Source organism: Malaya genurostris, chromosome 3 (genome assembly GCF_030247185.1).
Source record: "Malaya genurostris strain Urasoe2022 chromosome 3, Malgen_1.1, whole genome shotgun sequence".
In the NCBI taxonomy this organism is placed as follows: Eukaryota; Metazoa; Arthropoda; class Insecta; order Diptera; family Culicidae; genus Malaya; species Malaya genurostris.
In genome coordinates this window covers 273,225,568-273,244,646 of record NC_080572.1, presented here as the reverse complement: position 1 = coordinate 273,244,646, position 19,079 = coordinate 273,225,568, and the positions used below count along the sequence as shown (strand labels likewise).

Here is a 19,079-nt window from a genome sequence, read left to right as displayed (position 1 = left end):
AAAAAACTGGAAAAGCTGGAAAAACTGGAAAAACGGGAAAAAATTGAAAAAAACATGAAAAACTGGAAAAAACTGAAAAAACATGAAGAACTGAAAAAATTTGAAAAACTGCAAAAACTAGAAATACTAGAAAAACTGAAAAAAACTATAAAAAGTGGAAAAACTGGAAAAACTTAAAAAACTGAAAAAACTGGATAAACTAGAAAAAACAGGGAAAACTGAAAAAATTCGAAAAACTGGAAAAACTGGAAAGCTGGAAAACAGAAAAAACTGAAAAAACTAGAAATACTGGAAAACTGGAAAAACTGGAAAAACTGGAAAAACATAAAAAACTGAAAAAACTGGATAAACTAGAAAAAACAGGGAAAACTGAAAAAATTTGAAAAACTGGAAAAACTGGAAAACTGGAAAAACAGAAAAAACTGAAAAAACTAGAAATACTGGAAAATCTGAAAAATTTGGAAAATTTAAAAAATTTGGAAAATTTAAAAAATTTGGAAAATTTAAAAAATTTGGAAAATTTAAAAAATTTGGAAAATTTAAAAAATTTGGAAAATTTGGAAAATCTGAAGAATTTGGAAAAACAGGAAAAACTGGAAAAACCGAAAAAACTGGAAAATTGGAAGACAGGAAAACAGGAACAACTGGAAAAACAAGAAAAACAGGAAAAACAGGGAAAACAGGAAAAACAGGAAAAACTGGAAATGCTGGGAAAATTGGAAAAACAGGAAAAACTGGAATGCTGGAAAAATTGGAAAAACTGGAAAAACTGGAAAAACTGGAAAAATTGGAAAAGCTGGAAAAACTGGAAAAACTGAAAAAACCGGAAAAACTGGAAAAACTGGAAAAATTGGAAAAGCTGGAAAAACTGGAAAAACTGAAAAAACAGGGAAAACTGAAAAAAACTGAAAAAACTAGAAATACTGGAAAACTGAAAAAATTGAAAAAATTGGAAAAACTTGAAAAACTGGAAAATCTGAAAAATTTGAAAAATTTAAAAAATTTGGAAAATTTGGAAAATCTGAAGAATCTGGAAAAACTGAAAAAACTGGAAAAACCGAAAAAACTGGAAAATTGGAAGACAGGAAAACTGGAAAAACAGGATAAACAGGAAAAACAGGAAAAACAGGAAAAACAGAAAAAACAGGAAAAACAGGAAAAACAGGAAAAACAGGAAAAACAGGAAAAACAGGAAAAACAGGAAAAGCAGGAAAAACAGGAAAAACAGGAAAAACAGGAAAAACAGGAAAAACTGGAAAAACTGGAGAAACTGGAAAAACAGAAAAAACTGAAAAAACTAGAAATACTGGAAAAACTGGAAAAACTGGAAAATCTGAAATATTTGGAAAATTTAAAAAAAATGGAAAATTTGGAAAATCTGAAGAATCTGGAAAAACTGGAAAAACTGGAAAAACTGGAAAAACTGGAAAAACCGAAAAAACTGGAAAATTGGAAGACAGGAAAACTGGAAAAACAGGAAAAACTAAAAAAAACTAGAAATACTGGAAAACTGGAAAAGCTGGAAAAACTGGAAAAACTTAAAAAACTGAAAAAAACTGGATAAATTAGAAAAAACAGGGAAAACTGAATTTTGAAAAACTGGAAAAACTGGAAAACTGGAAAAACAGAAAAAAACTGAAAAAACTAGAAATACTGGAAAACTGGAACAACTGGAAAAACTGGTAAAACTTGAAAAACTGGAAAAACTGGAAAATCTGAAAAATTTGGAAAATTTAAAAAATTTGGAAAGTTTGGAAAATCTGAAGAATCTGGAAAAACTGGAAGAACTGGAAAAACCGAAAAAACTGGAAAATTGGAAGACAGGAAAACTGGAAAAACATAAAAAACTGAAAAAACTAGAAATACTGGAAAACTGGAAAAACTGGAAAAACTGGAAAAACTGGAAAAACTGGAAAAACTGGAAAAACTGGAAAATCTGAAATATTTGGAAAATTTAAAAAAAATGGAAAATTTGGAAAATCTGAAGAATCTGGAAAAACTGGAAAAACTGGAAAAACTGGAAAAACTGGAAAAACCGAAAAAACTGGAAAATTGGAAGACAGGAAAACTGGAAAAACAGGAAAAACTAAAAAAAACTAGAAATACTGGAAAACTGGAAAAGCTGGAAAAACTGGAAAAACTTAAAAAACTGAAAAAAACTGGATAAATTAGAAAAAACAGGGAAAACTGAATTTTGAAAAACTGGAAAAACTGGAAAACTGGAAAAACAGAAAAAAACTGAAAAAACTAGAAATACTGGAAAACTGGAACAACTGGAAAAACTGGTAAAACTTGAAAAACTGGAAAAACTGGAAAATCTGAAAAATTTGGAAAATTTAAAAAATTTGGAAAGTTTGGAAAATCTGAAGAATCTGGAAAAACTGGAAGAACTGGAAAAACCGAAAAAACTGGAAAATTGGAAGACAGGAAAACTGGAAAAACATAAAAAACTGAAAAAACTAGAAATACTGGAAAACTGGAAAAACTGGAAAAACTGGAAAAACTGGAAAAACTGGAAAAACTGGAAAAACTGGAAAAACTTAAAAAACTGAAAAAACTGGATAAACTAGATTAAAACAGGGAAAACTGAAAAAAATTTGAAAAACTGGAAAAACTGGAAAACTGGAAAAACAGAATAAACTAAAAAAACTAGAAATACTGGAAAACTGGAAAAACTGGAAAAACTGGAAAAACCGAAAAAACTGGAAAATTGGAAGACAGGAAAACTGGAAAAACTGGAAAAACAGGAAAAACAGGAAAAACAGGAAAAACAGGAAAAACTGGAAATGCTGGAAAAATTGGAAAAACAGGAAAAACTGGAAATGCTGGAAAAATTGGAAAAACTGGAAAAACTGGAAAAATTGGAAAAGCTGGAAAAACTGGAAAAACTGAAAAAACCGGAAAAACTGGAAAAACTGGAAAAATTGGAAAAGCTGGAAAAACTGAAAAAACTGAAAAAACAGGGAAAACTGAAAAAACTAGAAATACTGGAAAACTGGAAAAACTGGAAAAACTGTAAAAACTTGAAAATCTGAAAAATTTGAAAAATTTAAAAAATTTGGAAAATTTGGAAAATCTGAAGAATCTGGAAAAACTGAAAAAACTGGAAAAACCGAAAAAACTGGAAAATTGGAAGACAGGAAAACTGGAAAAACAGGATAAACAGGAAAAACAGGAAAAACAGGAAAAACAGAAAAAACAGGAAAAACAGGAAAAACAGGAAAAACAGGAAAAACAGGAAAAACAGGAAAAACAGGAAAAGCAGGAAAAACAGGAAAAACAGGAAAAACAGGAAAAACTGGAAAAACTGGAGAAACTGGAAAAACAGAAAAAACTGAAAAAACTAGAAATACTGGAAAAACTGGAAAAACTGGAAAATCTGAAATATTTGGAAAATTTAAAAAAAATGGAAAATTTGGAAAATCTGAAGAATCTGGAAAAACTGGAAAAACTGGAAAAACTGGAAAAACTGGAAAAACCGAAAAAACTGGAAAATTGGAAGACAGGAAAACTGGAAAAACAGGAAAAACTAAAAAAAACTAGAAATACTGGAAAACTGGAAAAGCTGGAAAAACTGGAAAAACTTAAAAAACTGAAAAAAACTGGATAAATTAGAAAAAACAGGGAAAACTGAATTTTGAAAAACTGGAAAAACTGGAAAACTGGAAAAACAGAAAAAAACTGAAAAAACTAGAAATACTGGAAAACTGGAACAACTGGAAAAACTGGTAAAACTTGAAAAACTGGAAAAACTGGAAAATCTGAAAAATTTGGAAAATTTAAAAAATTTGGAAAGTTTGGAAAATCTGAAGAATCTGGAAAAACTGGAAGAACTGGAAAAACCGAAAAAACTGGAAAATTGGAAGACAGGAAAACTGGAAAAACATAAAAAACTGAAAAAACTAGAAATACTGGAAAACTGGAAAAACTGGAAAAACTGGAAAAACTGGAAAAACTGGAAAAACTGGAAAAACTGGAAAAACTTAAAAAACTGAAAAAACTGGATAAACTAGATTAAAACAGGGAAAACTGAAAAAAATTTGAAAAACTGGAAAAACTGGAAAACTGGAAAAACAGAATAAACTAAAAAAACTAGAAATACTGGAAAACTGGAAAAACTGGAAAAACTGGAAAAACCGAAAAAACTGGAAAATTGGAAGACAGGAAAACTGGAAAAACTGGAAAAACAGGAAAAACAGGAAAAACAGGAAAAACAGGAAAAACTGGAAATGCTGGAAAAATTGGAAAAACAGGAAAAACTGGAAATGCTGGAAAAATTGGAAAAACTGGAAAAACTGGAAAAATTGGAAAAGCTGGAAAAACTGGAAAAACTGAAAAAACCGGAAAAACTGGAAAAACTGGAAAAATTGGAAAAGCTGGAAAAACTGAAAAAACTGAAAAAACAGGGAAAACTGAAAAAACTAGAAATACTGGAAAACTGGAAAAACTGGAAAAACTGGAAAAACTTGAAAAACTGGAAAATCTGAAAAATTTGGAAAATTTGGAAAATTTGGAAAATTTGGAAAATTTAAAAAATTTGGAAAATTTGGAAAATTTAAAAAATTTGGAAAATTTGGAAAATCTAAAGAATCTAGAAAAACTGGAAAAACTGGAAAAACCCAAAAAACTGGAAAATTGGAAGACAGGAAAACTGGAAAAACAGGAAAAACAGGAAAAACATAAAAAACAGGAAAAACAGGAAAAACAGGAAAAACTGGAAAAACTGGAAAAACTGGAAAAACAGAAAAAAATGAAAAAACTAGAAATACTGGAAAACTGGAAAAACTGGAAAAACTTAAAAAACTGGAAAAACTGGAAAATCTGAAAAATTTGGAAAATTTGGAAAATTTGGAAAATCTGAAGAATCTGGAAAAACTGGAAAACCCGAAAAAACTGGAAAATTGGAAGACAGGAAAACTGGAAAAACAGGAAAAACTGAAAAAACTAAAAATGCTGGAAAACTGGAAAAACTTAAAAAACTGAAAAAACTGGATAAATTAGAAAAAACAGGGAAAACTGAAAAAATTTGAAAAACTGGAAAAACTGGAAAACTGGAAAAACAGAAAAAACTCAAAAACTTGAAATACTGGAAAACTGGAAAAACTGGTAAAACTTGAAAAACTTGAAAAACTGGAAAAACTGTTAAATCTGAAAAATTTGGAAAATTTAAAAAATTTGGAAAATTTGGAAAATCTGAAGAATCTGGAAATACTGGAAGAACTGGAAAAACCGAAAAAACTGGAAAATTGGAAGACAGGAAAACTGGAAAAAGTGGAAAAACAGGAAAAACAGGAAAAACTGGAAATGCTGGAAAAATTGGAAAAACAGGAAAAACTGGAAAAACTGGAAAAACTGGAAATGCTGGAAAAATTGGAAAAACTGGAAAAACTGGAAAAATTGGAAAAGCTGAAAAAACTGGAAAAACTGAAAAAACCGGAAAAACTGGAAAAACTGGAAAAATTGGAAAAGCTGGAAAAACTGAAAAAACTGAAAAACAGGGAAAACTGAAAAAACTAGCAATACTGGAAAACTGGAAAAACTGGAAAAACCGGGAAAACTGGAAAAACTTGAAAAACTTGGAAAACTGGAAAAACTGGAAAATCTGAAAAATTTGGAAAATTTAAAAAATTTGGAAAATTTGGAAAATCTGAAGAATCTGGAAAAACTGGAAAAACTGGAAAAACCCAAAAAACTGGAAAATTGGAAGACAGGAAATCTGGAAAAACAGGAAAAACAGGAAAAACAGAAAAAACAGGAAAAACAGGAAAAACAGGAAAAACAGGAAAAACTGGAAAAACTGGAAAAACAGAAAAACAGAAAAAATTGAAAAAACTAGGAATACTGGAAAACTGTAAAAACTGGAAAAACTGGAAAATCTGAAAAATTTGGAAAATTTGGAAAATTTGGAAAATCTGAAGAATAAGGAAAAACTGGAAAAACTGGAAAACCCGAAAAAACTGGAAAATTGGAAGACAGGAAAACTGGAAAAACAGGAAAAACAGGAAAAACAGGAAAAACAGGAAAAACAGCAAAAACTGGAAAAACTGGAAAAACAGAAAAAAATTAAAAAACTAGAAATACTGGAAAACTGGAAAAACTGGAAAAACTTGAAAAACTGAAAAAACTGGAAAATCTGAAAAATTTGGAAAATTTAAAAAATTTGGAAAATTTGGAAAATCTGAAGAATCTGGAAAAACTGGAAAAACTGGAAAAACCGAAAAAACTGGAAAATTGGAAGACAGGAAAACTGGAAAAACAGGAAAAACAGGAAAACTGAAAAATTCAAAAACTAGAAAACTGGAAAATTCAAAAATTGGAAAACTGGAAAACTGGAAAACTGGAAAACTGGAAAACTGGAAAACTGGTAAACTGAAAAACTGGCCAAGTCAAACCAAACACTGAATTCGGATTTCTACGCTTAACAGAGCCAATGATTGGTTAGAAAATATCCAGAGCCGTGTTCTGTCAGGACAACGCCAGGCCACACACGTCTATAGTGATTCGTCTGTAACTGCGGAAGCTTGATTCGGAATGTTTTACGCAACTAACGAGTAGCGTGGACCTGGCACCGGCGAAAATTTCTTAGCAATAAGCAGTTTACCTCATGAGAAGACTACGATACTCTTCTACTAAAAATATTCGCTAAGAAATTGAATGAAGGATGGGGACCGAGACCAAGAGAGGCATTTTGAAATGGATTAAATTATTGAACAGAACGGTGCCTATTTGATCCAAACAGGATCATTTGAAACATGTAAAGTAAAGTAAAGTGTTGGAACGCAAAACTAATGGAGTTCGTTTTCCTCAACATGATATTTCACCGAGATCTCACTCTCATGTAATGAATTGTAAGAGCTCCCGAACCTTCTCGTAAGTGCTCTAGCAACAACGAAAAGTTGTAAGAAACATCCGAGATTGATTATTGCTGGATTGTTGAAAATGAGAGTTTCCAACGAATTCTCGAATCGACTTTATTCTATACAGTGAAAACATCATAATGGCTCCCCTCTGTAGTAATCGTATCTTTCGATGGATAATTTTCAAAACTAATCGAGAATATGCTCACTATATTGCAGAAGTATCATGAATCAGAAACCAGAGCGAATCGTGTAAGATAGTAGTTCTTATGATTCATTTTTAATATTGACCTATTAAGCTATATCGTTATCCAGATAACAAATTATACCTCATATCGACCAATATTAACCGTATACCAAACCATAAGTTTTTCACTAAAAAGATGTCTATCGGATTGTTCGTTTTTTAAATAAATGTTGACTTACCTTTGGTACTCCGTTTTGACCGGAAATGGCAATTCCCTTGGCAATTACCCACAGTACCACGAAAACACCGGGACCTCCTGACGAGAAATAAAAATAAAAATATGAAATTTAAATTAGCACGTTTTAAATTATGTTCCACACATCGTACAAAAGCAATTAAATACAGACAGCATGGTGTGAGTGAACTGTGACGAGAGATGGACGCTGGGTAATAAAAGAAATTACCCTAGATCCGGTTGATTTTGTGACGACAATGACTGGAAAATGAGTGCGCTGTTATCTGAAATTATCCGAACGCCAGTACCGATAGGACAGTGGTAAACAATATTAATAAAAAAATCCCATCATCCGCATAAACTGATTGAAATATTTCAGTCTGATATAATAGAGAGAATTTCAGCGATTGATCGACTCGCATTTGTTTCGATGACATTCCTCAACCGGCAAAACCGCACCGGAATTGCCCCCCTTTGAATGCATGAGCGAGGTGGAAACGTGAAAAAAGGTGTATAGTAAAAACTTACTTCTGGCGAGACCATTAACTATATATTAGTGTGCCAATATTTTGAGGTCATCTCTAACTTCTTAAAGTGGTAATGCTAAGTGATAATGATGAAAAATCATCAAATAGGGGGGAGGGGGGTCACATGGAATTTTCGAAATCGAATTTTTTTTAGATGCTTAATGTCTTCGAATTGCATAAAACGTCGAGATCTCGAGAAATAGTTTGAAAATTAACGGATTGGGACTAGAAAAATTTGAGATTTAATCGTAATCGGTAATCGAAACGTTTATCCAATGCCTAGTGTCTTAGAATTACAAATCAATATTTTTAATTTTCAGACGCTATCCAGCCAGCGACTGGCACCAGTGAAGAAGGTGACAAGCGATTACAAATACACTCTCCTACTCAGTGCTTGAGTGGAAAAAGGTATGAAGCGAGAAGACTAATGTTTGATGGACAGAGAAGATGTTCAAGTCCTGTCTCTGAGTGTAAATTTTTTTTCAATAAATCATCTTTTCTGTTAGCTTTTCATTCATTTGGCGTCTCCAATATATGTCTCCACTCAGTAATTGCAAAAAACTGAACATAGTTATGGCGGCTTTACGTCAAATAAACTAAAATTAATAAATCGTTAAGAATAATTATTTTTCTGGGTGGTTTTACGAATTCTGACCCATTTCTGAAATCAAAAATGTTGTCTTATGCCGAATGCAATCTACTAATCAAATCCGTTCTGAAAATTGTAAGAATTTTGAACAATTACCGATAAACCGACGTACACTATTTTGAGTTTTTGTTTTTTAAACGACATTTACTCATTTAACTTGTTCCAAAACTATCCACAACATGATGTTTAATTAAACATTCCAAACAATGTTTTCTTCGAGCTCGATCGATTTACGGGTCCCTGCTTTAGTAAGTAAATGGAGGTTTAGATATTCAATCTTTTTGATATTATCATTAGGCCGTTAGCTATAAGAATCGCATTAATTGCCCTGTTTCCAAACATGCATGCACGAGGCATTTCACGTGAACTTTGATAATAGTGTCATAAGCCTCTTGAACTTCTGACAGAAACCTTAACCTAGATTCTAAACCTGAACCTAAATTCGAAACATGGGCTTGGATTTGGTTCTTGGAACTTTTGACAAAGTTTCTGAAACTAAACTTTGAACCTAGACTGTGAACGTGAGTTCCGTGTCTGGATTATTGACCAGTATTTTGCCCTTGGACTGTGAATTTGGACTGGATTCTGAATCTGAGTTCTCTAGGATTCCTCAATTCTAAACCTAAACCCGACTTACTGACAGAGATTCTAAACCTAGGTCCGGATTTTTAGCCCCAGCGCCCGACAAGTTTTCTGGATCTGAATCTGGACATGCATTTTAACCAGTATTCTGACAGAAAAGTTCTGAGCCTGAAACAGCAATCTGCACTTTGATTCTAAGCATGGGTTCGGATTCGAGATCTGGACCTAGTTTCTTGACTTGAACTACTGACGTAGATTTTGAGTCTAAATCTGGAGCAGGATTCTGGACCTGGATTCAGGTATCCAAACAAGATTTTTTACTCCGATAATTTGACATGCACCAGAATCGTGAACCTGGAATTTGATCCTGATTTTGGATTCTGAACCTGAACCTGGATTCAGGAACAAAACCTTGGGCTCGCATTCTAGGTCCAATTTTTATTGCCTGATTAGGGACTTCAATTCTGGATCTGCTTTCTGGATAAAGATTCTGACCTTGGATCTGTATTCTGACCCTGAACGAGTATTCTCTACTTGAGTTCAGAACCTGGACCTGAATGAAGTAGCTTGACCTAACCTCTGAATATGAATTTGAGATCTGAGTACAGAATCTGAATTCTAAGTCTAAATTCGAGGCTTCGATTCTAGACCAGAATTCTTGATAGAGTTTTTACCTGAACCTGGATTCTGGAAAATAATTCTCAACCTGGACTTCCAGAATCCTGATCCCGGATTTGGATTCAGGACCGGAACTCCTGACAGAGTTTTGGATCCTGAAACTAGATCGTGAACGTTGACTCTACACTTAAATTCTGGACTTGAACTCCTGACAGAGATTTAGATTTCCGTGACCTGAATTCTGAACATGGACCTGGACTTTAGTTTTGGACATGAATTCTTATCCCAGACCTAGATTCTGAATCTGAATGCCTGGAGAAATTTTGGATCTGAACCTAAATTCTGATCTGGGAAGCAGAATTCTGGACTTTAATTCTGGATTTGAACAAGATTTTGGACTCGACTTCTGTAAAATTCAACAGAGATCCGAAGCATCCATCTGAATCACGTGAATTTCCTTTCTGTTTTTGTATGGATAAAATTAGGGAAAAAAGACATGATTTGAATTTCTATTGAAACATTTGAACTATCCTTTGCTTCCGCCGTTTATTTTCCAAAATTAAAAGCTTTATTGCGAAAAAGTGCTTACAGATGTATTATTCAAAGTATTGTCCGTCGCTAGCGACAACTTTCTCCCATCTTTCCGGCAATTTTCGGATCCCGGCTCTAAAAAAGGAGTCCTCTTTTGACGCTATCCATGAAGCAATCCATTTTTCCAACTCTTCGAAGCATTGAAAATGTTGATCTGCCAGGCCGTGTGCCATACTTTTTGATCACTTTTGCGACGTGAGGCCGAGCATTGTCGTGTTGGATGACTTTGTCATGTCGCTCTTAATATTGTGGCCGCTTTTCTTTTAGCGCGCGACTAACGCGCATCAGTTGCGTTCGGTAGCGATCTCCTGTGATGGTTTCACCCGGTTTTAAAAGCTCGTAGTAAATTACACCGAGCTGATCCCACCAAGTACAAATCATAACCTTGGCACCGTGAATATTCGGTTTTACCTTCGACGAAGTAGCATGTCTGGGCTTTCCCCATGGTTTTCTGCGTAAAAACCCCTTACGATTTTGTCTTTGAAGCAGTTGCTCACATACAAGTAGACGGCGCTCGATGTCCCTTGGTTTCAACTCGTACGGAAACCAGTTTCCTTCTTTCTGAATCATGCCCAGGGCCTTGAGACGTTTTGAAATGGCTTGCTGACTCACTTCCAACGATTCGGCAAGCTCTTCGTGGTTTTGGCACGAATCTTCGTCAAGCAATGCTTCTAGTTGTTCATCTTTGAAGGTTTTTTCTCTTCCACCACCATGTTTGTCTTCGACATCGAAATCACCGTTTTTAAATCGTTGAAACCACTCGCGACACGTTCTTTTACTCAGAGCAGCATCACCGTAAGTTTCTGAAAGCATTCGATGCGCTTCAGCTGCATTTTTTGTTCGAATTGTAACAGAAAAGTAAAACTTCCCGCAAATGGCGAGAATTGGGCACATAAACACACATTATTGAGCATGAAAAATACGAAAACAAGAACAACTGCCACTGAAACGGCGATGACAATTCGTTAGGCACTGTACACACTCACTTTAAAGGCATTATCGTCTATGTATTTTGACCAGCTTCAGCCGGTACAGCCACCTATCGGAAAACGGCGGAAGCAAAGTTGTACACCTGATTTACACTCATTCTTATTTGACCAATTTTTGGCCGTAACACCACTCAAGAACTCATCTTCTCACTTTCATTTTCTTACTCATAAATCTCACAAGAATTCAATGATTTACTAGTAAGATCATTTTTACATCTAGTAGATTGACTTGATTCTGGATTGTATTTTGCAATGATATATTGAAAAGTTTTCCACCAAATTTACTCAGGGCCTATCTCAGAAAGACTTTTTTTAACTAGCGAAGCCCACTATTTGCGACTCGTAGCCCACCTGTTGTCAATTTTGGGTTTGCTACCAACTAAAAATGAGCTAGAACCCACCAGTGGACATTGGGAATCACTGATTTAGAGGATCGTAAGACCGTCTATTCTGATTGGTGAAATAAGAAAAACAAACGCAAGACGCAAAAGCATTCTTCATTACGTTGAAAACGTCGAATTGGTGAGCCACCCTCCGTATATTCCTGACTTGGCACCTAACGATTTCTATTTGTTCCCTCCCGTGAAGAATAAACTGCGTGGAGAGCGATTCAATACTCATGAAGAAGCTGTTGAAGCGTTCAAAAACCATGTTTCGGGGGTACCTCAAGAAGAGTGGAAAAAATGTTATGAAGTTTGTTTCCATTTTTAGGCTTAAAACATAAGTAACAACCCTCGTAGTGAAAGTTTTCAAACACAACATCAAACCATGAAAATTTCATCCATACAGTTGACATGGACTTCGGAGGAATATAACAATAATATAGGAAAACATTTTTAAGATAATTGAATTGAAATGAAGCTACGATTTTTACGTTGTAGCGGGTAATATTTCACATCAATTGAATAACAATCAGAAAATCTCGTCACGCCCGAGAAAATCAAAGCATGCTAAGATGAGACCGACGCGCGTTCGTCGGCAATATTATGTACGATTCAGACGATCCGGCTTCTTCCGTCGCCGTCACCGGAACGTCAGCCTCCGTCAAAATTAGTCAAATGAGTTTTCCCTTTGCGCACTCACACGATTCAGCAGAGATCCGGAACGTCAACGTCCGTCAACGGCAAGCTCCGTCAACATTTCTTCGAAAGAATATTCGACGGACTGTGATTATCGCACACGTGCACGATTCATATGATTACGGTATTGAAACGAAATATACCACTTATAAGCAGTGGTGGTAAAGCATCGATTCAGAAACACAAAGCGATCCACCATCATTCGAGTCAGCATCGCCGAACCAAGAAGCGAGGCTGATGGTGAAAGAACCGATGCTTTAGTTTGTGAGCCTATCGTTACTAGCATGTTCATGAACATCCGATTCGAGTACTATAGACTGTTGCTTCGGATGAACCGAACTTTGTCAGCTACGGCAGGTCGTTAGAGTGTTTGGATAGTTTAGCAGAGTATGGTTATTTTGAACATTTCCAGCAAAAGTGGGGTGGCTCAATGTAGAAAATTGTGAATATTTTGACTTTTCGAAATTCTATGTTTAACTAATTAGTGAATCAATAGTGAACAAAATTTATTTTTTTTTTACATTTTTGGTGGGCGTAGGGTGATTATATATGGAAGATTGTAAAATTTTGGGACCACTGCCAAGTCGGTGATCCATTGATTGATGAATCAATAGAAGTTCGAATTAAATAATTTTGCATACTTTATGTGAATGTAGGTAGAGTTTTCACAATGCGAAAAATTGCAAATTTTTAAACTATTGCAAACCTGATACTCTATTGATTAGTTAATCAATAGCATTTCGATTAGGATAATTTTAGGCATTTTCAACGAGCGTAGAATGGCTGTATATGGAAAATATAAATTCTTTGACTAATCTCATTTCAATGCTCTATTGATTGATCAATCAATAGCATTTCGATTAGGATAATTTTTTACACTTTCAGCGAGCCTAGGGTGGCGCAATATGAAAATTTGTAAATATTTTGACTTTTGCTAATTTTATATTCCATTTAATAATGATAGTTTTGACATTTTCGACGACCGTAGGGTGGTGCTATTAGGAAAATTTTAAAAATTTTGACTAATTTATTAATCAATTTATTTATTTATTCAATGTCGATTCAATGTTCTATTGATTGGTGAATCAATAGCAGTTCCAATAGGACATTTCCAGCGAGCGTAGTGTGGTCCTATTTGAAAAATGTTAGTATTTGAATTTGCAGATCCGATGCTTTATTGAATTAAATTCGAATATGATAAATTTGGACATTTTCAGTGGGCGTAGAGTGGTTTTATATAAAAATATGGGAATGTTTTACCTTTTGATAATTCAATGTTTAATTGATAGCAATTGGAATATTAGAATTTTAGGCATTTTTTTCGGTGGTAACGCGGCTTTATATGAAAAATTGTGAACTGTTTTGGTAAATTGGATGCGGTATTGTTTAATATATCAATAGTAGTGGTGGTGAACTGTAGGATTTAAACATGCAAATCTTCGAAGTGCCTGACGCGCTATTTCTTTGCTTATCAACTGAAATAGAATATTAGTTTTGATGCTGTAGGTAGGCATGTCATCGAACCATAAATAATAAAACTACGCATCGAATGGAGCTCATTTGACCTTCCCCGATGGTCTGTCAACTGAACGGTTTGGAATATATTGCTTTGCTGAACAGCAAGCGAACTTTACCGTAAACCGAATGAACAGATTTTGCATATTTTTGCTAGGAAAATATTTTTTGAACAAATATGTACAAAGCATTGTTGTTTGGTGTTTTTACCACTACTGGTATGAAATTGGAAATAGTATAAAAACTACTATTTTCTACGTCAAGCCATCCAGCACTCGCTGAGAATATCCAAAATTAACTAACTTTAATTGCAATTAATGCACTAATGAATATAGCATCGAACATGCAAAAGTCAAAATGTTCATATTGAACCACCGCTCGCTAAAAACGTCAAAAATCATCCAATTCCACCTGCTCATGAATGATGATTCGCTCATCAATTGAACATAAAAACAGCATAAATCAAAATATTTTCGAATTTTTATTTTAAACCCCCCTACAATCGCTGAAAATGTTCAACATTATCTTATTTGAACTGCTATTGATTCACCAATCAATAGAGCATCGAATTTACATTATTCGAAATATTTTCCATATACAGGTACCTTACGCTCGATGAAAATGCCTGAAATAACTCAATTTTATTTACTATTGACTCACCAATTTATTAAACATCGAATTTGAAAAAGTAAAAATAAATCCCTTTTTCCTATTGAGCCACTCTACGTTTACTGAAAATGTCCAAATTATAGTCAAAAAGTTTACAAATTTTGCATATACAGCCACCATACACTCGCTGAAAAAGTTCCAAATTATTCAAATCTTATTCTTCTATAACCAAAAACCATAAAATTTGCAAAAGATCCAAAACTTACTATTTTCCATATCGAGCCACCCTACGTACACTGATAATGTCCAAAATAATACCATTTGAATTGCTATTGATCGATTTATCAATCGAACAAAAAAATTTTTTTTTGTGCTGATCACGTGTGCATTGATAATTTCAAAACCAGGATGCGAGAATTGAAATCAACAAGCCATCGTATCAAACGCAGTTTACTCGGCCCTCGCCGATGGTCCGCTAACCGAACGGTTCGAATCAGATTGCTTCGCCAAACACCGAGCACAGAACACCTTCGCATTAAACGAGGGAATAGTTTTCGAACCTACCGCATGCTTACGCTCGGTGAACATTTTTGAGTAAATTTGCAGAAGCATCGGCGTTCGGTTCGCAATTTACCACCACTGCTTATAAGTAATTAATATTACTATTACTTAAACGAAACGTACCACTCATAAGTAATTAATCTTATCAGTAGATTTGCAAAGTACGTTACGTTGTTGAGTGGAACTGATTGTTTTGTTTTCTCCTCTTTCTAGGTTATTTTGAAAGTTATTTATTCGATTAAAAGGTAGGAAAACAACAGATCGATTGGCTTCGAAAGCACCCAGATTTTGTATTAGTGGAATAAAATTGTGCGACACTAAGTTCTTCAAATTTTGCGGGTAAGAAAATGACATGACGGACACGGATAGGAAACCGGATCGCGTGAATCATAATGACGGTGACGGACGTTGACGTTCCGGTGAAGGTGACGGAAGAAGCCGGACCGTCTGAATCGTACTTTATTCGCCAGATGGGTTTCGAACAAGTTTCATAACTCGTTCAACATGAGCGAAAATAAGCTCCTCCGGTGTTTTATTCCAGCAGATTTGTTCGTAATGCAATTGATGTACTTCGCCTAATAACACCGAAGATTGACTATGGGATTTGCTACTGGACATATTATACAAAAACACGTATTTTTTTTTCAAGTTGGTATATTTTTCTACCAGTTCGATACATAAGTTGAGGCGGTTCTACATGTAGCAAAACAAAAAAAAACGGCTTCGGGGCGATTTTGAACACAACAAAGACATGAGTTTGAAATGGGTTTCTCCTACAGTAGTAAATCTAAGTAGGCATGTAAGAAAAAATAAAGAGGCGTCACTCAAACAAAGAAAAATAACGCCATTAGAAGAGAAGCATAACTTTTATCGTTACTTTCACTCTGCCTAATTTACCGCCAATGATTCGAAGAATGGAACCGTTTTGTTTATCTGCAAATATCACCAAACAGTACTCCGCTTTCCGAGAAAAGCCGGTTCGTTGGAGAAAAGCCGTCAGACGCTGAAGCCATTTTCACTGTGACATTCACTCTGTGTTGGAATATTTGAGTCTGCTTACGAATACACTGAAATATGCAGCAAAATCCCGGCTTGCTCTTTTTATTGGTTTTGCTTTGAATATTTTTGCATCCTAAATGACTCGTAAGCAGCTCTGTATGTTTATATTCACTTGAGCACATCTTTGTTGAGTGGCTGTCAGTTGCTGTTTCTCGAGCTGAAAGAAGTATGTTTTATGCTTTACAACGTAATAGAATCACTCCCCTGGTGATTATGGGAGGTGATCAATTTGTAATTGATCATTAAAATGTAGACGCATAACTTGTTTATTATATTCCATACTACGTAAAAAAAATAAATAAATCTCCTGCCTTTTCTCAACTTCTCCTGCCATCTTCAACGGGTGGAGGAAAAAAATTGATTCCTCTAGCTTTCTGCTGTGGCTGTATGAATGAATTTTCAAAATAGCTTTTCTACCTAAGTGATTTAAGTCAAATTGTTTTAATACTTGCTTGCCAAACTGAAATTTCTAATGGTTCAAATGAGAAAATGTAGAAAAGATCTAGTGGATGTTGAAAGAACCGGGTAACACTTCGACTGCAAAATTTCAAGATCAGTCTAAAGTCGTCTGTATACGGCAGCTTTAAGAGATTGTCGCCATTGATGTAAATCTGGAGTGAAAGAAGTCCAATGTGACTTCCTTGTGGAAGCCTGAGTTAGTATATAAAACTTCAGCATTAGTGTCAACAATTTTTTATCAACATTTCGCGGTCAACGGAGTGGGACTTTATCCAGTTTACCAATCGGCATAAATAGTTTTTGTTTGGTATCTCTTTCCCATTTTACGGATAGCAAAAGATGCATAAATATAGCATAGTATGATTAATGATGCACAAAATTAAGAATCTATGTTGATTAGTAAAATGTAATGTAAATCTCTGCTCCACGTTTGATTTTGGGAGATTTCAATTCGCACGGAATGATGGTTCCGTTTACAATGATAGCATATCATCTCTAATATAACACATGGATCAATAAGTCCCGAGACTAACAATGGAAACAACATTTTTTAGCAAAATTTTTTTTATTCATCAACACCCTTTTAGGGTGATACAATGGTTCCAACGTTTTTCCAATTTTTCAATACCATGTTCATAAAAAAATTTATCTTTCGCTTCAAAATAAGTTTCAGTTTCAGAGATGACCTCCTCATTTGAGCCAAATCTTTTACCTTGGAGCATTTTTTTAAGATCAGCAAAGAGCCAGTAGTCACTGGGGGCTAAATCTGGCGAGTATGGGGGGTGGGGAAGCAGATCAAAGCCCAATTCGTTCAATTTCGCCATTGTTTTCATCGACTTGTGGCAGGGTGCATTGTCTTGATGAAAAAGAATTTTTTTATCTGCATGTGCGGTCGTTTTTTTGCGATTTCCTCCTTCAAACGCACCAGTAAGTCAATATAATAATCACTGTTGATCGATTTACCTTTTTGGAGATAGTCAATGAAAATCACGCCATGCGTATCCAAAAAAACTGACGCCATGACTTTGCCAGCTGACTGCTGCGTTTTCGGACGTTTTGGACGGCTTTCGCCAGCTGTGCGCCACTCAGATGACTGCCGCTTCGACTCTGGAGTGTAGTGATGTATCCATGTTTCGTCCTTGGTCACGTAACGACGAAACCATGGTCACGTAATTTTTGTCACTTCCATGGTCACGTAATTTTTGTCACTTCACTCACATTTTCCGGTGTAACGGCTTCCACAGGTCTACCCGAGCGTTCCGCGTCATTTGTGTCGGTACGACCACGTTTAAACTCGGCGAACAACCGACAAATCGTTGCTTTTGATGGACAAGAGTCCGGATAACATTTTTCAATCCATTGTTTCGCTTGCACGGTGTTTTTACCCATTAAAAAACAATGTTTTATCAAAACACGAAACTCGGTTTTTCCCATTTTTTAAACAAACTACGAAACGACTTTACTCCAACCTCGATAACTGTTTCCGTTCGGATCGACTTAAAATTTTGACCCGTTTCAAGCAAAGGTTAGTACTCTAGAAAGACGTGGTTACTGGTTTACTACGAGCGCCATCTCTGCTATAGTCTCGGGACTTATTGATCCATGTGTTATAATATTTGCGACAATTTTAGCATGACGGTACTAAATATGGGTAGCATGACACGGATCCCCTGCACGTCCAAGTGGATTAGATTTATCTCTTTGCTCGACTTAAATTCGACTAGATTTCACCTGAAAAGTATTTCCTGATTTACACGGTAGCGATCATTTACCAATCATCATCTCAATTAGCAGTAACAAAGGCATTGCTAATTCAGTTAATATTCCATATGATTTGACAAAAAGTATTGACTGGATTAAATACCAAAGTAATATTTCAAGTGTCTTAACTTCAATGGAAGAGCTCCCCCCACTTGAAGAATATGACTTCCTCGTTTGTTCGATTTTGGAGGCTGCAGAACAAGCCCGAACCAAACGATTTCTTGGTCCATCGTCTAACAGAAGGCCTCCAAACCCTTGGTGGGACAAAGAGTGCTCAGAGGCTAAGCACGCGAAACAAAATGCTTTCAAGACGTTTTTAAAACGAGGAGGAGGAATTCCTCAGAATTTTGAAAAATTCTTGACTTTAGAAACCAAGTACAAGAGCATACTTCGGGCCAAGAAATGTAGCTATTGGAGACATTTTGTCGAAGGTTTGTCAAGAGAAACCTCAATGAGCACTCTTTGGAATACGGCCAGACGAATGAGGAATCGTAACGTAGGAAATGAGAGTGAGGAATACTCGAACCGAAGGATATTTGGTTTTGCGAGGAAAGTTTGTCCAGATTCTGTTCCTACGCATAGCATTATAAGGGAATCTTTTCCAAATAATGGTTCCATTGATAGCCCCTTTTCAATGATGGATTTTTCCATAGCACTCATGTCTTGTAACAATAACGCTCCTGGGTTGGACAGAATTAAATTCAACTTGGTGAAGAATCTGCCCGACCTCGCAAAAAGACGTTTGTTGGAATTGTTTAACAAGTTTCTTGAGCAAAATATTGTTCCACCTGACTGGAGGCA

At 35.1% G+C, this 19,079-nt stretch overlaps 1 protein-coding gene across 4 annotated transcripts in view; it reads right to left on the bottom strand.

Annotated features, from left to right (window-relative positions):
* Positions 1-19,079, bottom strand: part of LOC131437880 (diuretic hormone receptor-like) — a 122,935-nt gene that overhangs the window by 79,557 nt on the left and 24,299 nt on the right. For all 4 annotated transcript variants that reach the window (XM_058607524.1, XM_058607525.1, XM_058607527.1 and 1 more), the window contains exon 6: positions 7,284-7,360. In XM_058607524.1, the coding sequence (XP_058463507.1) occupies positions 7,284-7,360 (77 nt within the window). The remainder of the gene's footprint in view (positions 1-7,283; positions 7,361-19,079) is intronic.